This window comes from Kogia breviceps, chromosome 17, assembly GCF_026419965.1.
Source record: "Kogia breviceps isolate mKogBre1 chromosome 17, mKogBre1 haplotype 1, whole genome shotgun sequence".
Taxonomy (NCBI): domain Eukaryota; kingdom Metazoa; phylum Chordata; class Mammalia; order Artiodactyla; family Physeteridae; genus Kogia; species Kogia breviceps.
The window spans coordinates 22,295,860-22,320,582 of NC_081326.1; the positions used below are offsets into that span (position 1 = coordinate 22,295,860).

General features: G+C 39.2%; 1 protein-coding gene across 3 annotated transcripts in view; it reads left to right on the plus strand.

Annotated features, from left to right (window-relative positions):
• The first annotated feature begins 3,729 nt into the window (after nucleotides 1-3,729).
• ZBTB10 (zinc finger and BTB domain containing 10) overlaps nucleotides 3,730-24,723 on the plus strand; it is a 35,114-nt gene continuing 14,120 nt past the window's right edge. For 2 of the 3 annotated variants that reach the window (XM_059042425.2, XM_067017172.1), the window contains exons 1-2: nucleotides 4,871-5,888; nucleotides 16,063-16,951. In XM_059042425.2, coding sequence (XP_058898408.1) covers nucleotides 4,917-5,888; nucleotides 16,063-16,951 — 1,861 coding nt within the window. In that variant the 5' untranslated portion in view covers nucleotides 4,871-4,916. Of the gene's footprint in view, nucleotides 3,983-4,870; nucleotides 5,889-16,062; nucleotides 16,952-24,723 lie in introns of those variants that run through there. The other variant, XM_059042426.2, reaches the window with a different exon arrangement.

A 24,723-nucleotide genomic window follows, 5' to 3' on the forward strand; every position in this document is an offset into this window, starting at 1 on the left:
ACATATTTAATGTACACAATTTGATGAGTTTGGAGATAAGTATACATTTATGAAACCATTACCACTACCTATGCCATAAACGTATCCATCATCTCCCAAAGTTTCCTACAGCCTAGTCTGTTTACTGATTTTTTTTGTGATAAGGACACTTAAGATCTATCCTGTTCCCCAAATTTTAAGTGTATGGTACACTATAAGCACTATGCTATACAGTAGATCTCTGAGACTATTCATCTTGTATAAGTGAAACTGTAATCTTTGACTAATACCTTTTCTTTTTTTTTTTTTCGGTACGCGGGCCTCTCACTGTTGTGGCCTCTCCCGTTGCGGAGCACAGGCTCCGGACGCGCAGGCTCAGCGGCCGCGGCTCACGGGCCCAGCCGCTCCGCGGCATGTGGGATCTTCCCAGACCAGGGCACGAACCCGTGTCCCCTGCATTGGCAGGTAGACTCTCTACCACTGCGCCAACCAGGGAAGCCCAGCTAATACCTCTTATTTCCCTCTCCTCCCAGCCCTGGCAACCACCATTCCACCTCCTGCTTCTATGAGTTTGACTAGATTCCTCACATAGGTGGCATCATGTAGTATTTTTCCCTTTGTGTCTGGCTTATTTCACTTAGCATAATGTCCTCAAGGTCCAACCATGTTGTTGCAAATGGCAGGACTTCCTTCTTTTTAAGGGCTGAATGATATTCCATCGTGTGTTATATGATTATTGCTGCTTTTAATGTAAATACAATGGAAACAGTAAGTCAATATAAAAAGAGTATTTTTAATTATCTAAGGGAAAGAAGAAACAAAAGAAAAAAGTGGCCTATCAAAACAGATTGCAAGGGAAGATGATTATCCGATAAACATTTATTAATTGCCTACTTTGTGCTGGGTTGGTGCTGGGGTAGGGGAGAATAAAAGTGAATAATACAGAGTCTCTATTCTCAGGTACTTTATTCTGGTGGATGACCCATGTCAGTGCCACAGACGGAATCACAGACCATTGTCCCTAGAACCTAAAGAGGCAAAGTGCTGACAGAGGCAAAGTGCCTCTACCAAGGCAGTAAAGGACAGTCAAGTTTGACTGTCAGAAATCAGCTGAACCAGGTCTACAAGCTCAGCCTCATCACAGAGTTACAGTGGAAGAGTTATCAAGGTAACCTGCAGCAGTTCCACATAGCCTAAAGTGAAATTAGGGGACAAATTGGTTGGGGGTGCCCCTTTCTGAAGGGGTTCCCCTGGTAAGCATAAGGGGGAATCCCCTTAAATATGGTAGAACCCCAACCGTAAATATAGGGGGTAGAGGGGAGAACAGATCCTGGCTGGCTGCTAGGAGGCTGGAAGGGGTGGGGGAATTCTTAAAAACTCCATTTACAGAACAGGAGATCCCCTTCTGTTACTCAAAGTTCCCTTGTACAGGGTATTCAGAGCCATTTGTGGATTACTATCCTCTTGAACTTTGCTTCTCATTCGATCTTCCTTCAGGGTTTAGAAGAAGACACCTGAGTATATATTTATACATATAAAATGATAAAAATATAAATACATACACACACACATACAACACACACTCCCACTGTTTGGCTGTTAGGCAGTCAGTGGCCCTAGAATTTAAGTCATTTATTTGTACCACTTGAATCTAGTGTTGTTCATTCCTCATCAGTGCACGTTTAAACATAATTCCAGACAGAAGACGATGTGAATTTTACAAAATATAAGGTAAGACATATGTCTGAGAAAAATACAGTTCGGAAACAATTAACAACTTTATGGATTCAGGCATTTCTGGTGATTCTGGTGCTATCGGAATCAGCAAAAATAATAATACTAGCATAAACATATATTGCCTACTAAGTACTAGGCATATGAGATGAAAAGAAGCAAAGATATGAATTTAACAGTATGGGAATGAAAATAATCTTTAAAGTTGAAATTAAAAAATTCTTAAGTACATTTTACTTCCCATCACCTTAACCCTAGATAAGCAATTAACTTCAGTAACTGTTCCCTCCTTTTATGAAGGAGGCAGTGGTGGTTAAAATTGAATAAATAATGTATATACATTTATTTGCAAAGTGCCTGGAATTTTAAAAAATGCATTAAGGACAAAGCATAGTATTATTATAACATTCTTCCATATATTACATGGAAGCACATAATACATACAGCCAAGCAGGCAGAATCCTCTCATTTCTCCAACGTACAAATCAGGTCATCATGGATTCCACTGTCCTAAACTTTCCAACTAAAACAAAGCTGGACAAAATTTTTTAAAACCCCACAAATTCTACCAACCTGAGGACCTATATTGGAAGTTCAAGCTGTTGATCACTGGTGGCCAGGTGACAATATGGACAGGTGGCAATATGATCATTACTGAAAAAAACCCTCAAAGCCAAAATCTTTTTGTGGCAAGTTAGTACCATCATTCTTTACATTAAAATTACATTTCATCTATAAGGTAGAACTCATATTTTTTGTTTGATATACAACACTGCTCATTTATACAGATACCAAAATTACAGTGAATCAAGTGAAAGATGTTTTGACTAAATCTATATAATCAATAATATATGATTCTGGCTGTGCATGCATGTGTTTAGTCCATTTAACAATATTAAGACAAATGGTAATTTATAATATGTCGGGAAAATCTGGTTTTTTAAAAGTTAATCTTGAAAAACATAGCATATTCCATATTCCACATGGTATATTCAAAGCTTTAAATATTATTTTAAAAGTAGAAATTTCTGAATCACAAGACTAAAGAACCTAAAAATTGTAACACATGCTCTTTATTAAACATACATAATTTTCATTAATATAGAATGTAGATTAAAACCTCGAACACAGGATAATCTACAACTGTAGAGTTTGTATTTTTTTTCCCCATGCACATCCTGACATATATTAATGTAAGAAGTAACATATCACTTTTTCCCACTCAATAATTATCTTGAACATTTTACATTAGTTTGTGATTAAACTTTTAATATATTTTTTTAAATTTTTAATTTACTGAGTTATTTTTAAGGTTACATACACTGTTTCATTTAGTCCTCTTATTATATATCTTAAAAGAGTAAAAAGCTCCTCCATAGTTTGAGAATCTTTTTTTTTTAACCTGAAATAGGTTTGAATAAAAATAAGATTTCACACTTCTTGTGTTTTGGCTTTTCCTTTTATTTTTTCTTCTTGTGTTTTTACAAGTTTCACATTTCAAAATAGTAAAATGAATCTAAACACTTTAGATTTTGCTAAATTTAGCATATTAAAAAATTTTAAATAGGAGTATAAGGGCTCTAAGATGGAAAATCTTCTGAAAAACTTGACTATGATTATTATTGTAAGAGTTTCATTTCCAGCTCCATCTGTTCTTCTAATCATTCTAAATTCCAAATGCAGTGTAAACAGTTAAAAAAACAAGTCTTACAAATCAATTCTTGCCTTTACACACACGATCTTCGGAGTCGCGCGCAGCGTCTGTATAAGAAGACTCCTCCCCACTCTTGGGGAAAACCCTGCCTAATATTTATAACGTTATGACATACTGTAATACTCACAAGGTGGTTGTAGAAGTATAAACACGACTGGAGTTATCTGATTGGCTGCTGGTGATGTAACACCCATGTCAATACTTCCCACTGAACGCACGTGTTCGACCTTTTATTTAAATTTCCATTTCATCACAGCAATAAGACACTCGGGGCGGTGCATTTTCTGTGAAATGATTATTGCCTTGGGCCTGAGGTGCTGCCTCGCACACACAATGCCATCAGACGAGGAGGTGTCCGTGGTTGCAACCTCCTCGCGTGAAAGGGCACAGCCTGGTCCAGTCTTTGTGAAGGAACAAAATAAGTTCACTTCCTTGGGCACCGCCACCCACCCCCAGCAAATGACAAGGCTGGAGCGCAGCTCCCACCGCACAGTTATTTCCAAAGTCCCAGGTGAACTCGTGGCGAGAGAAGGAAAATGTGCTTCCCGGGCGCGGGTAGGTGCGTGCGGGCAGCGGGGAGGCGGCCAGACCCTGACACTCGCCAGCTGTTTGTCCTCCGCGGAGCCCGGCCCCGGCCGCACACGCCCGCCCCCTCCCCGAGACCCCCAGCCCGCCGCCCGGCCTTTTGTCCCCCGCTCCTCGGCCGACTTCCTTCCCCGCGGCCGCACCCCCGCCCCCAGGCCGGAGGCGCGGCCCGGCCCCTTTCCCGGTCCCCTGGCGCCCCCACCCCACCCCACCCCACCCCAGCCCAGCCCCAAGCCCAGCCCCCCTCCCCCAGCCCGGCCCCCACCCTTTCCCCCTCCAGCGGTTACTGCTACCCCGGTGCATTGTGGGCGCACGGTCCGTTGTTCATTTGCCATTCGACCTCCGCCGGGGCCTGGTCGGACGGAAACGCTCCGCCGGCTTTATTGTCGGTTCGTTATGTGGCGGAGCCCGGCAGTTTAACGTGCTTCTCGCCCTGAGCGCCTCGGAAGCCGGCAGCGGGTTGGGACTTCTCGGCGCGCCGGAGGAAGGATATCTGTTTGCAGGGTCGGTGTGTGCGCGCGGCTTTAAAGAGGGGGCAGCGGAGGGTCTCCCCGCACTCCGCCTCTCAACTTCGAAGGCCCCACGCGCCCCGGCTTGCTGCTCACCTCTCCGCCGCCCGCCCCCTTCTCCGCGCGGGACGCTGCCCGGAGCGCAGCGGGGCGGGGGTGGAGGATTAGGAGGCGGCCGGAGGCGGCGGCCCGGCGGGCGGCGGCGGCGGCGGCGGCGGACGCGTGAGGCAGCCCCGGGTAGCGAGCGCGAGCCGGGCGGGAGGGCGAGGCCGAGCCCCGCGAGACCGGAACGCCCGGGGTGGGGGCGGGGGCGAAGCGGAGGGGGAGCGCGCGGGACGCGGCCCGAGGCCGGGCGCGAGCCGGGGCACCGGGCGGCGGCGGCGGCGGCGCGCGCCATGTCGTTCAGTGAAATGAACCGCAGGACGCTGGCGTTCCGAGGAGGCGGGTTGGTCACCGCCAGCGGCGGCGGCGGCGGATCCGCGAACAATAACGTTGGCGGGGAGGCCTCGGCTTGGCCCCAGCACCCCCAGCCAAGACAACCCCAGCCGCCAGCGCCGCAGCAGCTCAATGGGCGGGGGGCCGACGAGGAAGTGGAATTGGAGGGCCTGGAGCCCCAAGACCTGGAGGCCTCTGCCGGGGTGGCCGCCGCCGCTGAGGAAACCAAGGAGTTGCTGCTCCCCCAAGACGCGGGCGGCCCCACCTCGCTGGGCGGCGGTGGCGCAGGGGGCCCCCTGCTAGCGGAAAGGAACCGTCGGACTCTGGCCTTCCGAGGCGGCGGCGGCGGCGGGGGGCTCGGCAACAATGGCAGTAGTCGCGGCCGCCCCGAGACCTCGGCGTGGCCCCTGAGGCATTTCAATGGGCGAGGGCCCGCGGCCGTGGAGCTGGAGCTGGACGCGCTGGAGGGGAAGGAGTTGATGCCAGACGGCGCGTCCCTGAGCGACAGCACCGAGGACGAAGAGGAGGGGGCGAGCCTGGGCGACGGCAGCGGGGCGGAAGGCGGCAGCTGCAGCAGCAGCAGGCGGTCGGGCGGCGATGGCGGGGACGAAGCGGAGGGCAGCGGAGTGGGAGCTGGCGAAGGAGAGACTGTCCAGCACTTCCCGCTCGCGCGGCCCAAGTCCCTAATGCAGAAGCTCCAGTGCTCCTTTCAGACCTCCTGGCTCAAAGATTTTCCCTGGCTGCGCTATTCCAAGGATACTGGCCTTATGTCTTGCGGCTGGTGCCAGAAGACCCCCGAGGACGGGGTAAGCGGGGACCTGCCTCCAGTGGGGCACGACGAGCTTTCGCGAGGGACCCGCAACTACAAGAAAACCCTCCTTCTGAGGCACCACGTCTCTACCGAGCACAAACTCCAGGAAGCCAACGCCCAGGTACGGTGTATTCTGCTTCTGATTCGGGGGAAAGGTTTATCAGCTGAAAACCCCGTTTTCCTGGGTGAAGACATCTTTCCTGTTGGGAGAGAGGTGTCGGGAGTTTACGCGTGGGGGGGGGGGTTAGAAAACCTGGGAATAAGTTTTCAAAAGTTACCGGGGGAGGGGGAGGGGGGAAATAACAATTTTCTAATCATATCGCTGAATTTGTTTTAGTTTTTTCATGACGCAGATTTCTTTGCCCATCAGGTTGAATCAAAAGGAAAGTTTAATACGCGAGGTGGGAGGGTTTAACCCTGTAAGGTTGGCTTTGTGGGGTCAAAATGTTATTAGCTGTGGTTTTAGGAAAGGTGCTTTATGTTGGTAGTCTTTCAGCTTGCCGGTGGAAGTCAAAATCTGGTAACTCTTTGAAGAATGAATTAAACAATTTCCGTAATCTTTGACGCTACCCCTTATAGGAGAACATCCAACGGAGAAAAATATTTTTTATCATATCAGGATAATGTGAAATATGAGAGCAGTATGTAAATGTAGAGGAAGCTAAGTGGATAAGACTCCTTTTTCGTGGATTATTTTACTAAATTCGTCTCCGTTAAACTTGTTGAACTTCTCTTTCCAAAGGCATACTTTTGGTAAATTGTGGTAGTTTTTGTTTCCTTCTACCCAGATTTTTGTGCTGAGATTTTCTGTAATCCACCCCTTTCAAAAAGTTTCTTATAAATGCAGTTTACTTTAAACTTAGCATATTTGAAATGTTTAATGTAAAGTTACTGATACCAAGTAGTTGATTTGGACTGGTAGAGAATGTATTTACCAGACTCCTTAAAATCATAAGTTCTTAGTTATAAAACAAGTAAGCTATACTTTAGTTGTTCTTAGCTCCTGTTTTAATATTTCTAGTTCAAAGATAATAGTCTTACCATTTTGATAATGCTTTTTCAAGCCAAACAGATGTTGATCAGTGCTTCGAAGACTTTTAGACAACCTGTGGTGGTGGATGGAATTTATTCTTTTGTATTGCTAGCCATTGATTTTAGAAAGTCACCTTTCGTATATTAGTTCCTTTGTGTGTTTATTGGAGTGATCTTGCTGTTCAGAACACTTATACTGGAGTTAATTAGGCACTATCCAATAACCCTGTAGCCCAGAAGTTTCTCAGAAGTTGAGGCGTTAACGTTAAAGCATAGGATTGTTTTTCTCAGGGGGCAATGGCAACAGTTTTTGCACAAGTTTTAGTTGCCTAAGCCCTAGAAGGAAGGTCACTTAAAGATATAAGGCCCAGGAAGGTTAAGTAAATTGTCCCAAGTCTTACAGTTCTTCGTGATAAATGAGACTGAAGTCTATAAGGAATGTTGCAATGGGAAAAAAAAGTTTCGGAGTAAATCTAGGTTCAGATCACAGCTCTCTGCAATTACTAGCTTTGTGAGCTTGGGCACTGGAGTGCCAAACTTTGTCTTCTGTAATGCCGAATACAGATGTCCCTTACTCTGGCAAGTAATTATTCTGTTCCCATTTTACAGAAGAGGAGTCTAGAGGCTTTAAAGAGTTACATATTCTTGAAGTTATTTAGTAGTATGATGGAGGTGGAAGGCTTGTGAAAATGAAAGTGTGCTTTTCTAAATGATAAGTTGGTTATTTAGAAACATTTAAAAAGACAATCAGAATGAATTTTCCTAATCCAGTGGACGAGTTACTCTTATTCAGCATAGTCTACGTGTAGGCAGATCTGAATGGGAGTACAAATTATAATTAGCTGCTTAGTGAACCTGAAATCAGAGGAAGGGGAATTAGTTGGATAACCTTATGATAGACTTAGTGTGGTGTATCCTTCTCCCCTAGGCATATGTCTGGATTAGGGAATTCATTCCTAGGTAAAACCTTTTCTAAACTTAATCCCTGAGTTATCCCTCCCTTATCCTTTGCCCCCTTAAACTGCCTTTTTACATATATAATCGTAGACCACCTTTTTTCTCTTAGGACATTATTTCATTAGACTGAGAATAATAAAGTTTAGTAGTCTTGTTTGTCTAAGGCTATTTATTGGTTGCCTGGATTGGATTTTGGATGTTATTTCTGTTTTCATTCTAAATAACCTTAGTTTGGGGTGTTACCTTGTGATTGACCCCGGGTACCACCTATAGAATCCTTTTGTCTTGTTATTACATGAGTGGCAGGTTCAAGAACTGACTTATTTCTTCCTATGGGCAGAGTTAATCACTTTTTTTCCATTGCCATGTAGCCTTTGATTACCTGTAGGAGGCAGTATAACACAATCTGTAAGAGCATTCTTGAGCTTAAAGAAGGGGGACCTGAGTCCTAATCCTCTTTCGTGGCAGAAAAATGAGTTAACTTCTAGTTTCATGTATGCAAAGTATATATGCCAGCACGTAATTACTCAGTAAATGATAACTGTTATTGTCATCATTACTTATTTTCATTGTAGATAACTATAACAACATTTTTTGGGGGGACTTGGTACCTCATGTCTCAGTGTTACCAGTTTTCTCAGTTTGGGAGCCAATTTATCTCATGGAATCACTCTCGATTCTAGAGAGCAAATCAGTTCTCTTCTTCATACTTTTGGAGACTCTGGCCATTCAGTTCTTTGAACATTGAGACTTTCTCATCATACATGCAGTTTTTCTCACCTTCTTGCATTAGCTTTGTCCTGTCTTAAAAATGCTGAAATAAGAGTTTTGGAGTTCTTGGCAAGAATTAAGTTTGAGGCTAGGGTGTAGTTCACTCCCTTTATCCTCCCCTCCCTTTTTTTTTTTTTTTTAAAACCCAGAGGACTAGCAAGATAGTTTTATTATTATGAAAATAATACATGCTCATTTTCAAAAATTGGAAAAGTATAGAAGGATAAATAATAGCAGATGATTCTCCCTCTTACCTAGTTCCCCCTCACCTCCCAATAAGTTTCTTCTATCTACTTCCACAGTCTTTGCACATACACACATCTGTGTGTTTATCCTCTCTTATTTAAACGGTAATCAGGAGCACATGGAGGCCTGTTTTTTTGAGAAGAGTTTGGCCAAATCTTAGTATGTGAATAAGGGTTACTTTACTTTTTGTTTCTTATGCCTTCTGTAAGAGAAAAGTTATTTTCCATTAATTCCATGGTGGTGGCCAAAAAACTGGCACATTCTTTATTTATTTATTTATTTTTTGGCTTGTACCTCATGCCTGTGGGATCCCTAACCAGGGATTGAACCTGTGCCCCCTACATTGGAAGCGTGGAGTGCTAACCATTGAACCGCCAGGGAATTCCCTGTGGCACATTCTTAAAACCTTTGATATTCTTCTGTTATTTGGATGTTGGTTGTTAAGGATTGCTCATGGGAGAGTCCATAAATATGCTTTCAGAATCTGTTCTGGAGCCTTCTATTTCAGAAATACCCTTGTATTTATAAGGATGTAAGGAACTACATGTAGTTTCTGTTTTGAGTAACAGCTGCCTATATCTTAAGAGTCAGGTTCAGTGATTAGCTCATATAAGATTTGACCATTTGGCCCAGAGGACTTTAAAATTGCTTTAATAACAGTGATTATTACCACTGTATCTTGGTTCAGATCACTTTCTACCCAGTTGTGAAATTTTCGTAGCCTAAATCACACATTCTGTCAACCCTTTCCAGTTTAGTAAGCTTAAAACATGCACTCAAATGTGTTATTGTTATAAATTTAGTTAACCTTTCCAGAAAGTAAATATTTAATGCAGATCAGTGATCTGATTAAAATTACTAATTGGAATATGTTGGTGAGCAACAAAAGCAAAGGTGAGACAGATCTACCAGCCTTCTTTGCATTTGGCAAAAATAAGTTGTTTGTTTTAAAGACTTTGGAAGAAAGACTGAAAAAACCTTTCACTAGGAAGGAGAATAGGTATTACAGATGACTACGGAGCCTATGGCCCATTAAGTAATCAGTTTGTATAATACTTATATAGGTTCTAACAGTCATTCATTGTTTTTGATTTGGTAAAAGCTGGTTCCTTTCCCTTGTGGTTTTTACTATATGCTACAGTGTATCTAGGATTGGCTTGTTTCTCCCTCTTAAATTTACATACACATATTAGGTAGATACAAGGCACTGAAGACAAAGCTATATAAATAAGACATTTTTCTGCCCTCAAGAAACTTGTACTCTAGTAAGGAGAGAAAGACATAAAATGATAGCTACTATGTTAGAAGTATATTCAAGGTAAGGTTAAGACACTAAGGAAAGTCATCAATTCTATTTGTGAAGGTTGGGAGAAGCTTGTAGAATTGGCTCCTAACTTAATTGTGTTAAGTGAATAAGTGTTGAAGACGGGAGGGCATTCCAGGCATTGCAGTTGGAAGCAGCTTGAGCATAGTGGAAATTGATGTCTTGATGTGTCTGAGAAGTAGATGATTTGGTTGTTGAGCAGGATGAAAAATCAAGTTTGAATAGGTAGGCAGACTCCAGGTTATGGATGATCTTTTTATGTTGAAATGATTGTTTTGATATTTTATTCTGCTAACAATGGGCAAACTATTTAGCAGTTTTAAAGCAGGGGAGAACCGCGATGAAATAAGTTGCTGTTTAGAAGCACCTGTGTATTGTGTATGTGTGGGTTTTGAGGAGAGCTCGTAATAAAGCATATTTTTGGCATCTAAAATTGGTTGGAAGTTGTAATCACGTGAAGGCTAATACCGCAGGCCTATAGATTTAGAATTTCTAGGGATAGTACTTAAATTGCAAAAGAAGATGCCATCACTCAAGGAGATCAGAGAAGTGATAGAAGATTGCAAAGGAGATCTTCCTTTCTTTCTCTACTGACTGTTACATAATTTGTCAGTACTACTAGCAGGCATCTATTTGGCATCATGTTCATGTTTGCTGTGGCTTTGTTTGTCCTCATTACTAGAAATTGAATTGGGGTTTGTAAGTGGACATTGATGTTTTAAATCTTTCAGTATAGTGTTCCAGTGGATTGCTGCAATAAAAGTAGTAAAGATTTTTGGTTTTAATGCTTTTAGCTTACACTTTGATGTTTGTGTTGGAAATTGTTTTTTCTACTAATCCATTTATCAAAAGAGCACTATAATTCTGGGTAGGGAGGTAAATACTAATTACTTGATGTTTTTTAGCCAAATAGCATTTTAAAATTTATGGATTGACTACAGATGAGCTCACTGCAACTGAAGTTCTCTTTCCCATTGTACCCCTCAGAAGGGTGGGGAGACTGGGTAGTGTGGTCTTGGATTCTCTACAGGTTGGTGGCATTATCTAGCTCCTCCTCTAGAATGCTGTGAAGACCCTATGATCTCCCTCCCCACCCCTATCTTGAAATCTAGTTAATCACTCAAGTACAGATTTTACTTTCCAAATTTTTTTCCAGGCTCTGCCTCTCTACCTCTCCCCCCATTATTATCTCTCTTACCTAATTAAGGTCCTTGTTTCTTGGCAAGTGCAGTGTGTTGCACTATTAACAATAGATTCCCCTGGTCACAGTATCTCTAGTCTTCATCCCCTGATAATTATCCTCCACTTTGCTGCCACAGTCATCTCTATCTGCTAATTCAATCAGATCACTACTTCTAAAGGTCTGTAGGCATCTATAGCAGTGGTTAATCTTGTGCAGGATTCCAATCTCTTGATAATCTGATGTAACTTATAGACACTTAGCTCCAAAAACATTCATAAGAGAATATTTGCATTTCTTGGGCTTTTTGGGGATCACCTTGAAGTTCTTTCATAAATCTAGAATTGTGAGGATCTGTGGAGCATCTTGGTTCTTTTTCTTATGCCATCTCATTTGCTTAGAGTGCTCATCCTACCATTCTACTCTTGCATCCTTTGAGGCTCAGCTCAGATCTTTCTTTTAAAAAGCATCTCCTCCCCCACCTCCAAAAAAACTGGATTAGATACACTTCCTATCTGCTCTCATAACATGCTTGTTATACTCTTCAATACCTTAAGAATCTTGCTCAGTAGTGATAACTTCAAGTTGGGAACTAATTCATTTTGGGTCTGCAAAATTTTGGGTCAGTGTACAACCTGTCTAAAGTAGCATTCACTTAATGCTTATTAAATAAGTGAGTAAAGTCAGGATTTTTCAAGGTTTTAGCAGCTTTTTCTCTGAGTAAAATATTTACTATATTTCTTGGCCTCTCTGGAAATAAATTTGAAGATAATAAGCTGTGAGGATTTTAACCAAATGTATACTTTTCCATATTTTCTTAATTTTGGAAAAATTAATTAAGGTGTCTTCATTTCTAAAATTATCATTTTACAAATGGGCATCTTCACAAGTAAAATAACGGAAGACTTTTCATATTTATAGATTTTCTGGTATAGCAAATTGTCTGATTTTTGAAGTCTGTCCATTTACTTAAAATCTCCTTGTTTATCTAGTTTAGACTAATGTCTGGGCTAAGTCGTATTTTCCTTTTTGGGAAAGGGAATAGAAAATTTTCCAACTGGTTTTTATTTGTTTTTTTTTTTTGTGGTACGCGGGCCTCTCACCGTTGTGGCCTCTCCCGTTGCGGCCTCTCCCGTTGCGGAGCACAGGCTCCAGATGCACAGGCTCAGCGGCCATGGCTCACGGGCCCAGCCTCTCTGCGGCATGTGGGATCTTCCCAGGCATGTGGGATCTTCCCAGACCGGCACGTGGGATCTTCCCAGACCAGGGCACGAACCCGTGTCCCCTGCAACGGCAGGCAGATTCTCAACCACTGTGCCACCAGGGAAGCCCCCAACTGGTTTTTAAAAAGACTAGTTTTCGAAATATTTAAACATTTTTATCAGTATATTTTTACTTATCAGTGATATCATGTTTATCAGTATACTGAGAATAGACATAGAATGTTAAAGAAAGAACTAGAGAGACAGATGACTTCTTGGATCTATTATGATTTTTGTCTTTAGTACTAGGAATTTATTTGGTTCAGCAAATAATATTGGCAGTTTATTTTAGTGCTTATTTTGCTCCGTTTTACCCATATCCTCAAATAATACTCCCTCTTGTTGAATACATATACTCTTGACTTGTAAACCCTTCATTGTGAAGAGCATGTTTAATAGGTGCTACAAAAACATGGCATAGTGCTCTGATGAATACTGAAGGAGAAAACAGCTAGTGTTGCTTGTAAAAACAGGTAACATTACATGTTCTTGCACAATAGTAATGAGAAAAAATAGTGGTTGAATAGCGTGTTTGGTTTTGTATAGTTTGTGTCAAAAATGGAATGGGCAAATATTTTGGTGGATAGGCTTTTGTCTTAGTTATTTTAAAAAATTAGGACATTTGGTCTGATAATGGCAGAGAATTACAGAAATTAGGACTGGCCCAGAAAATTCGGAACACAGTGACCATGGCCTAAAATAACTTCTATGACGTACCACCTCCTTTTTAAAGTGTTTTGAACTGCTTAGTGTATAAACTTTAGGCACTTCTTGACTTGTAAATGCTAATTCACTACTTCCACAGACTCTTCATGAAGTGCTGCTAAATTTTGATCAGTGCTTAAAATTTTTGCCTCTTCCAAGTATTCATACTGTTACTACAATACCTGTTAGAACTTCGAACCAAATGAGCTTTGCTGGGCAGGTATAGCATGCATAGCAAAGCTTAGTTTTAGGCTTGCATCAAAGAAAGATGCAGTTTGGAAATTTGCTGAAGTGAATAGAGAGCATAAGCAAATTAGTAAAAAGTCTTTTAGTAAAATTAAACAGTATGATGCTTCTGTAGAAAATTATACTACAGCAGTAGCTATTTTAGATATTTTTAGTATTGGTTTAGTTCTTTATATATTCATACAAGTCCTAAATATTTTCCATCCCCTTTGCTAAATAGTTTGAAACTTCACAACATACTGGTTTATGTACAAGATCTAAAAGTTAAAATGTCTTTTTACCTCACTTCCTTTCCTCCAGTCCCTCAAAGCAAACATTTGGGACTTAATCATGAATTACTTGATTACTTTACTCCAGCTGTGGCTGTTAGCAGGTTTTGCTTAGGATTGGGTGTTTCAGTAGGAGAATATAGCCAATTTAGAATATTTTGGTCTGACAGAGCAACAATGTGGGGGTGGGGTTAGAGTATAAGTATGCAGTATAAGTGTGCAGTATAAAAGTATGAAGTATAAGTATGCAGTATTAAAGTATGAAGTATAAGTATGCATTATAAAAGTATGAAGTATAAGTATGCAGCGTAAGTATGAAGTATAAGTATGAAGTATGAGTATGCAGTAAGTATAAGTATGAAGTATAAGTATGCAGTTGAGGCGCTGGGAAGTGATAGGGATGCTGCCAAGGGTCAGTTGGAAATGCAAAGGAAATTCTCCACTTTCTGCGCTTCATTCTGTAGTGATCGTGTACTCCAGATTTGCAGGGTTATATGTAATGTTTCATTATTGTGAAATACTGAAGTGTCCCAGAATTCTAGTATTTTTGCATTCTTTCAGTTGACTTCTCATACCTGGAAGCAGCATGAAGATTCTTAGATTATGTGATCTGGTTTAGTTTCAGAGAATTGGGATTGTTATAAGCATGACCCCCTGTGTTCAGGACTCAGAATGAAACCTGTTATTTTTGTAATTTAGCCCTACCCATGATGGGGTTAAATGGAGATGTGGGATTGCCTCAGGAATTTCACCATTTAAAATACTCAATGAGAAATATTTTGCAGTCCTAACAGCTTTGTTCCCTACACCCTTTCTTCCCCTAATTCCTCCTTCGCTCTTTTCCTCTCCAAGCATATCCGTCCTCCCAGCATGTATCTTTTCCGTGTTTTTCCCAGGCTCATATACTCATAGATCTGTATATATGTATCTCATTATTTTATAGTAATGACCTGTATTTAAGTTAATATTTTGTGCCAAAGAAAGTAATGAATCTTTAACACTTAAATAAGGTCAACATTGTCAGTTATCTTTTCTACTAGAAATGTCTAAGCACTGTTTTTTGCTGGAAAACAGTTATTATTTCAGTTATCTAGGAAAGTTATTGAGCAAGGTGCTGAGAGAATAGACACCTGCCTTATTTAGGGAGCTTACCCACCTAGTCACTCTGAGTAAAGTCCTGAAGTTCTTAATTAGAAACATTTGTAGTACTTACTGCTTTCTAGTTTAAGAAGGCATGGTGACTTGCCCAAGGACACACACTTTTAATAACTAGCATAGGCAGCATTCCAAATCTAGATCACACTCCTTTATTTTTTTTGTTGATTTCACATGTTATTTTATAGGAAATTACCATATTTTTTGTGATGCTAAAATGAACTGTAATGAGTACTTATAAGATTGCTAAGAGGGAAGATTATAAACATTAAGAATTTTGAGTTCAGGAATTTTACCTGATGTATAGTATTTATGATCCTAAAGAGATAAGTCATTTTGAAAATTGATTGGGAAATTGTATACTTGGTTATTCTTGTAGTTTGAAGCACATTTTTTATTAGGGTCTGAACTTTATCATTAGTTATATTTAATTAACTTTGTTGACCTAAACTATTTGACTCAATGTTTGCCAAGAGTTTTACGTATTTATTATTTTATTTATTTATTTTTGTGTGTGTGTTGGGTCTTCGTTTCTGTGCACGGTCTTTCTCTAGTTGCATCGAGCAGGGGGCTTCTCTTCGTTGTGGTGCGCTGTCTTCTCATCGCAGTGGCTTCTTGCAGTGGAGCACAGGCTTTAGGTGTGCTGGCTTCAGTAGTTGCGGCACGCAGGTTTCAGTAGTTGTGGCTCATGGGTTCAGTAGTTGTGCACAGGCTTTGTTGCTCCGTGGTATGTGGGATCTTCCCGGACCAGGGCTCAAACCTGCATTGGCAGGTGGATTCTTAACCACTGAACCACCAGGGAAGTCCCTTAAATAATTCTTAATCCATGTCTTCAGCTATATTTGAAAAGATAGCATGATATGTGATACATATTTTTTAATGAAATTCTGCTGATCCTCAGGATGTTTCTTTTCTTTCTTTTTTTTTTTTTATGATAAACAGTGGCTTGCAGCAAGCTAAGCTGTTTACTCCTTTCCTCTCAGTATTTGGGATTGTGAACACTTCAGTCTCAATATGTAATGATTATGAACAAATTAGTGTATTTGATAGTGCTTTTTAAAAAGTTACTGATAATGATTTATTGTCTTTGGTATGATGGCTTTAAAAAGTAAATAAAATTTAATATTAATGTTTTCCATCTATTACAGGAGTCAGAAATAGCATCAGAGGAGGGGTACTGTGACTTTAATAGTAGGCCAAATGAGAACTCTTATTGCTATCAACTTCTTCGACAACTAAATGAACAGAGGAAGAAAGGTATTCTTTGTGATGTCAGCATTGTGGTGAGCGGAAAAATCTTTAAAGCTCATAAGAACATCCTGGTTGCAGGCAGCCGTTTCTTTAAGACTTTATATTGCTTTTCAAACAAAGAAAGCCCTAACCAAAACAATACTACCCATTTAGATATTGCTGCAGTTCAAGGTTTTTCAGTCATCTTGGACTTCTTGTATTCTGGTAACCTGGTGCTCACAAGCCAAAATGCCATTGAAGTAATGACAGTGGCCAGCTATCTTCAAATGAGTGAAGTTGTTCAAACTTGCCGAAATTTCATTAAAGATGCCTTAAATATAAGCATTAAATCAGAAGCTCCAGAGTCTGTAGTTGTGGACTATAATAATAGAAAACCAGTTAACAGAGATGGCCTGTCTTCATCACGGGATCAAAAAATTGCCAGTTTTTGGGCAACACGGAATCTTACTAATTTGGCAAGTAATGTAAAAATTGAAAATGATGGTTGTAACGTCGACGAGGGCCAAATAGAAAACTACCAAATGAATGACAGTAGTTGGGTCCAGGATGGTTCACCTGAGTTGACAGAAAATGAGTCTCAAGGTCAAACAAAAGTGTTTATTTGGAATAATATGGGCTCCCAGGGAATTCAAGAGACTGGCAAAACAAGGAGGAAAACCCAAGCTACGAAGAGATTTATTTATAATATACCACCTAATAATGAAACAAATTTAGAAGATTGCTCAGTGATGCAGCCACCTGTTGCCTATCCAGAAGAAGATTTGTCATTCATCAAGGAAGAACCAGGTAAATATTGTATATACAAAGGTATTTCGGTTTTCATTCTAATCCTGGTTGGATATAATCTTGTGTGTATTCTTAAAGTATTTTTTTCATTATAAAAGGAATACACATAAGTAATACTAAAATTTGAGTCTTTATAGTAGAAGGGAGAAAATCACTCAAACAAGCACATGTTATATCTTACATAATCTTATACTAAATGTAAGTTTTGGTATGCCTTAGTTTTATCTCTAACATGTAGATGTGAGTTTCTCAAAGGTTGTGTTAAATATAGGAATTTGCCCATATTTTACGGAATGTGGACTCTGTGTATAGTTCTTTGACTTTCCTGATCTTTAGCCTCTGATCACTTTTTGTACCCAGTACTGGAAAAGATAGAATCTTCTAGTTGTAATGTGTGATCTGTTTGTCATTTCAGGACATTTTTGAGATCTAGTTAACATTCTTTACTCTCACCTTTCTTCGTAAACATATAATTGTTTTATAGAAGTTTGCAAATGTTAATGGGATTATTCTACTTTGTTTAGAGCTACTGTTCTGTGCTCCCGCATAAATCTTTCAGAAGCTGTAATATTTTAAGTTTGTCCCACTATTACCTCATTTTCATTCTCATTTACATTAGTTAAGTAAGAGAGAGGCCTCTGAGACCTTTCTCTTCAATATATTCCCAAAGGAATAGATACAAGAACTTCAGCATATCACATTTGTAGTGTGGGTTTTAAAAAAAAAAAGGAGTGGGGGACCATTGTTGAAGAGTGAAAATAGATTTGAAACTTTTCTTTACGTTTAATTCGATTGTCTGTGTTTAACTTATTTGAAGAAGTAGCCCAGTGAGTGAGATTTTCCTCTGTGGACCCCAGACTTGTCTACTACTGTCATATACGATTTAGTGCTTTTGTTGCTTCAGAGCTCTGTAAGTGTTCAGTGTCTGATTTACGTGATGGTGATCATCTGGGGATGGAGTACTTTCTGTTAAAGAGAATCATTGTTGTTCATTCCCATAGGGCAAAATGCCATAATCCTGTGAAATGGTTCCTCTGGCTGTTTAGGTTTGGGTTTAGTTTTCATTGGTAGAAATTTTTAATCATGTGAAAATCAGTATGCATGTGTAATGAATACTATTTGCTGATCTTTCCCCTCCTACTTATCAAGTCCTTAGCAATAAAACCCCAGAGGTAGTTTCTTTAAAGTATTAATGGTAAATAGACTTTCTTAGCAGCACTTTATGTTTTTGTCTTAATTTTTAATGTAGAAGACCATGAAGCAGTTCTCAGAATTAGAGCTACATTGTCTTTTTCTGCATGAATTAATCATTTAGTAGTATGATGGGAACCCTGTAGTGTTTTTTTAAATTTATATAGATAACATGCAATATAAGGAGTTAGCAGATTTTTTTGTATAGTAGTTGATTGACAAAACTAATTAGAGCTAACCCCATTCTTAAAATTAATGCCACACATAATTGGAGTGATTCAAAGAGAAGAAAAGCAGTAATTTGAACCACAGTGCATACTTTCAAAAATAACATTGCTAGTGATTATCTTAGCAAGCACCCCTAGCTGTATCAATGGACTAGGTCTATCATTAATTTTTGGTAGTCTAGTGTGCTTTTAACTTATCTCTAATATCTTATAAATGAAAATTCTGTTATGTCATTGATATCACATTAGTATCTGATGAACCTTGCTTAACTCACAAGTTTGGTTGTATCAGTGATGTGCTACATTCCAGCTGTTAAAACTTTTCACAACTTTTTAGTGCCTCTGAATCCACCTTCATTCAGTGGCAGAAAATGTGTCCTGTAAGAGCTAGAACATAATATGATACAGAGCCAGAGGCTGGCAAATTTTTTACTGTAAAGGGCTAAGCAGTAAATATTTTTGGGTTCGTTGGTCATAAAGTCAGTTACTTAAGTCTGTCATTGTAGCATGAAAGCACTCACAGACAGTATGTAAACAAATGAACATGGATGTGTTCCAGTGTTGCCAACATTTGGTATAGAGCAGTGGGTCTTAATCATGGCTGCATGTTGGCATTACTTGGGAACTTTACAGGCCATCATGATTCTTGGATCTCTCTGCTAGGGATATAGATTTAATTGGTCTGGGATGTGGCCTGGTTATTGAAACTTTTTATAAACTCTGCAGGTGATTGTGTTGTGAACCAAGGTTGAAATCTGCTGATGTTAGAGGAAAGAGCCCAAATTGAATCAGGATTGGGAAGTGAGCTCTGCTACTTACTATGTTACCATAATCAAATTAAGCTAAACTCGTGCCCTCTGTTTCCTCTTCTTTAGAATATGTTATTTATTTTATAGGGTTATTATGAAAAATGACAAATATAAAAACATAGCTGACATGGTCATCTTAGTCCCCCTTAAAGACTATTGAGATTATTTAAAATCACTTTTCCAGTGCAGTGTACTTTCTACCAAATTCTAGATAGGTGGTCTTATAGCCTCAGCCTGACCTTTTGTTTTAATACTTAGAATACAATACTTTTTGAAGCAGCCTGTTCCAGGGTAGAATGAATATCATTATTAGGAAGTTACTTTATATTGAGCTTAAATTTGCTTCTTTAACTTCCTAATTCTGCCATTTTTAGTAGTATAATCTGAGCCTAACCTGTAATCTCTCTAATCAACCTGATAACCCTTTAGATATTAACATTTGAAAAATTCCCCTGAAGTCCCCTTCTTCTAGGCTAACTGCTGTACCTCCCACCTTGTGAACCCCAAACCCTTTTACACCCTTCTTAACAGTCATAGTTTGTTTCACCCTGAAAATTTGGTGCACAGAATTGACTAGAACTCTCCAGGCAAATTCTGACCAGTAAAGAACACAGTGGGTCTGTATTTACGAAGGTTAAGGCCTTTCTCAAGGTCATTCAGTTAGTAAAAATAGAGGCAGGTTCCATGTTTAGGACTGTCTGGCATTAAAACCTTGGCAGTTAATAAACTAGTGACCCAGTCTTTTAAAAAATGAGGCCCATTTAAAACTTGTAACATTTTAATGAATTCCACATTAATGGTTATACTTTTTTTCATTTTCACTTATTGAAAAAATAGTGAAATTTTTCAGTAAAATAAATGCTTTTAAACGTACTTAAAATTCTATACCTAAACATCTGAAAAATCATGGTGAATTATCCATTTAGTCTATAAGCAGTGCTTGGAATATTTGGATTTGTGGGTCTCTTGCAGGCGCTGTGACTTCCCAGATTCTTAAGCCTACTGTTTGTAAGTCAAAGCTTTAAATAATGTTGTCTTCTTGTCATATAATGTTGAAGGTGGTATTTGGATGCCTCATAAAGAAACATAATTGAGATATTGAGATAGGAAGTTTTATCACGGATTGTATTCAGATGGTATTTTTTTAATCTTAAAGAAGCTAGTATATCTATTATTTGACTCACTACTGGGATTCCCTTCAAATCATTTTTGATATATGAAGATATTTGGAAGTGGAACTCAGGAAAAGTTAGAAACTTCTGTCTTTTTTACTCTCTTATTGGGGTTTATGGGATAATTAAAAGTGTTAGGAAAAACAATTCTGGGTAATAAAATAGGAAAAAAAGGAGTCATTTAATGAGTTCCTTTGATAATGTAAAAATTTCAAAACCTCATCTTCCTGATTTACAGCCAGAAAACAAATTTCAGCCAAATAAAGTACATGTAAATCTAAGATTAGAAATTAAATTGTAGGGGCAAAAATAACTAATGCCTACATTATTTTACAGTGTGTTCATCTGTACTGTTAGAACAAGTCAGGTGTGTTAATGCCATTTTTAATCTACTCTGGACTCATGGAACATTGGGTTTTCTGAATCTGTATTTTTGTATTACTTGTGCCAGTCACACTGGCAAGTTGCCCCCATTGTAAATAACGGTACTCTGCATGTAATACATTTTATATATGCATGCAATACATACCTCATTTTGAACAAAGATTTTGAATGACTGACAAGAAACAAATTATCAAAATACAAATAAAATTTAGCAGTAAAGAAGTGTGCTAGCCAAGAGTGTTAATATGGTTAGCCTAATTAAAATTGCTTTTTCTTGGTTCTAAGATGATAAGAAACCCTTCAAAGTGAGGAAACATACCAGTTCTGTGGGATGACAAACTTTCTGGTACTGAATTCTGAAAGGAATTTCTCCAGTGGGGTTTTGTATAGTTGACACCAAGTAGTATAATCGACAATTTCCTCAAAAGCATTTTTTAGTAAATGCAACAGTAGATTATATAATTAATTTTTATCTAATAAAAACTGGTAAAATTTCATCTAGATAATTGAATTTTTCATGATACAGTACAAATACTCAGATGCAAGGTGGTTTTAGTTGATCAAAGGATATAATTTAGGGTTCTTTAAAACAATCTAAAAGTTCCTTTCTCTCATCTGTACTTTGGATGGGAAAACAGCTTTGTGGCATTTGTGAATTTTTATTAATTCCTACAAGTAGAGTTGAATTCAGGTTTAAGCTTTAACATCTTTAATTTGTGTAATTGTCTTTTGGTTAAAAAGCATTTGAGTATTTAGAAAACAACTTTGAGAAAAGAATGCTCAAATTATATATCTTTAAGATATCCTAATGAGTCATACTTGAAGTAGTAAATTACCAGCACTTATGCCCTTCTATATTTGGGGTGATACTTGATACACGGCATCACTTTCAGATGTTGCAGAATCTTGAAATGCTTTCTTAAATGATCTTTTTTAAAATTTAAGCATTTTTACAACTTTGAAAATTGGCCATCTGATTTTCCAATATTTTGGCCATGCCATATAAAGTTATTGTATGAACTACTTAAAATGTTTCCGCTTAACTTGGCTTGAATTTATCACACGTCTCTAATTAGAAGGAAAGAAAATTTCATAATTATGAAATCTTGGAGGCTATAAATCAAAGCTTTTAAAAATCATTTTGGCAATAAAACCTGATACTCAATTGGCAGCAAAATCACCTATTTATATCTTTCTTTATATCCTAAAATGTGAATATCAGTATGTTTTGTTGCAGAAATACCGTTTTGATTACAGGTTGCTACCCTACCTCCACTGGGGGTGTTGTAGTTATTACTTGCCTAAAATCTGAAAATTTATGCATTGTACATCTTACCCCAAGTGTTTTACATAACAGGTTTATGGACCTGGATTAGTTTTTTCTTCTTAAGGGATTCCAGATGTACTGCTCTACATCTCTACGTTACTGGCATCCTTTTGGTTGAGTATGTTACAAAGGATAAACTACAAGTGATTTAAAGTCATTTTTCTCTAGAAGCTGTTACATTTGGGTATTAAATGGTAGTTTGAAGGTCTGATGCTCATTTTTTTTTTTTTTTTTGCGGTATGCGGGCCTCTCACTGTTGTGGCCTCTCCCGTTGCGGAGCACAGGCTCCGGACGCACAGGCTCAGCGGCCATGGCTCACGGGCTTAGTTGCTCCGCGGCATGTGGGATCTTCCCGGACCAGGGCACGAACCCGTGTCTCCTGCATTGGCAGGCGGATTCTCAACCACTGCGCCACCAGGGAAGCCCTGATGCTCATTTTAAAAAATGAATGTCCACCACTAGCTAATGGACTGCAAAATATACTAATATATGATTCCTCAATATTTAATCTTAAAAGGATGATAATAGGTAACTATATGGTAATAGGAATATTCTGCCATCTTTTTTTTTTCCTTCTCCTTTACTTTCCTCTGCCTAGTGTTCCTTTCCCTTTCCTGTCTGCTGTATCTTATCCAAGAGATGGCTACACTAATGATCATTCTCTTCAAGTTATAAGCCTTAAAGAAATAGAATTTGTGTGGCCAGACTAAAGCTGTGTGTTGAAGAAGTCTTGTGTGGATCAGTTATAAAAGCATTTTTGTGACTTCTATCTGTTGATGGTATTAAGTTGTCTAAACCCTGTAAGTGTCAACCCCTGAAAATTTTTGTAAGACTAAATTTTTTATTTCTGATATAGCTTTAATATTCTGGGGTGAACAGAACTTTTTTATGTTATAACCACATATTATTACTTTTCTGGGACTCCAGAATAGCTTTCCACATCATAAGAGGGAATTTGGTAATAAAATTTTTATTTAAATCCACAACAAACTGAGCAACAGGTCAGGTGATATTACTGTCAAGATTGAGAACTTGTTCACAGTAGGATGGCTGTGGGGTAGAAACATACCAGTGCAGTGTGATAAATGTTAAAATCAGAAGTATGGCAGAGGGTGCAATGGGGGAGGTTCCTGACTGCTCATAAGAGTTGGAGAAAGCTTCATAGCGTTGGATCTTGTATTGTATAGGAGTTTGCCAGGAGAGGGTGCAAGGTGGCAAGAAATTGGAGTAAGTGGGTGAAGGAAATAGAAAGGGGAGTGTCGTAGGGGTAGATGAGGTTGGGTCAAACGTTAGGGCCAGATTGTAATTCTCTGTTTGACATGGTAATAAATTGTGAATTTTATTTTACAGACTCTTAGGGAGTGAGAGGTTTTAAATTAGAGATCCAAGCTGTATATATTTGCCTTTAACACAAAGGCATTTGGAGGGTGTTGTTCGTGAATTGGAGTGGGGAGTGTCCCAAGGAGACCTGTTAAGGCCCAGTCATGGAAGAAATAACAGCCTTGTCTGAATAGAAGCAAAGAAGAAACAGTAGAGCCTAGTCTGTCATTTGAATCATCGAGTTTGGGGGAAGAGGGAAACTGCTATTTGTTGAGTCTCTAGGCTGCTATAGAACTGTCAAGGGTGCTTTGTATAATTCATTTGCAACTGAATTTACTCTCCACTGAAAGGGAAAAAAAACTCGAACACAGTGAATGAAGAGAAAAAAATCTATAACTGTTTATGAAAAAAAATCAGACTTAGTTCTCTGAAACTGTCTTCAGAGAAGAGAAATTTGTTGCTAGTTTATATTTACGTGAAAACAAAAGTTGAATAGACCTTACTGAGTTTTTGTAGGATGGAGTTGTAGTTATTTCTAGAACCTTGATTTCTTATGTCCTCTCTCATATTTCATTCTTTTCAAGAATATTTGTGTTTTAAGAAAATCTGGATTAGTCTGCACCTGCCTTATGTTTAAAGTTTTGAGAACCAAAAGCAAAACGGTCAGAGACCTCCTTCCCAACATAGCTTTGTTTGCCACTTACAGGCAGGTGCTGTACTAAGCACCAGATGCTTTGGAAGTGATGCTAGCCCAGTGTGGTCCAAGAGAAACCTATAGCCACATGCACCAAGATTAAACTCATTTAAGGACATCATGGTTTATGTTGCACTTTATAATTTATGCAATATTTTTATTTACTAATGTTATTTTTCATAGCAACTTTGTGAAGTGGGTAAATATTGCTACTCTTTCCTTGTGAAGAAAATCAAGTTATGATTGTTATAAATTTGGGAGAAGGTAGAGACTGAGATTTATACCATTCTTTTTCATCTCGTTCTCTTTGCATTACTTGGTAATCAGGTTTTTTAAAAACCTATGAATGAGATGTCATTTTTTTTAAAGAATGCAATACATGGTTAATCAGAGAAGTATAAAAAAGTGCATTCTGGGCTTCCCTGGTGGCGCAGTGGTTGAGAATCCGCCTGCCGATGCAGGAGACACGGGTTCGTGCCCTGGTCCGGGAGGATCCCACATGCCGCGGAGCGGCTAAGCCCGTGAGCCATGGCCGCTAGGCCTGCGCGTCCGGAGCCTGTGCTCCGCAACGGGAGAGGCCACAGCAGTGAGAGGCCCGCATACCGCAAAAAAAAAAAAAAAAAAAAAAAAAAAAAAAAAAAAAAAAAA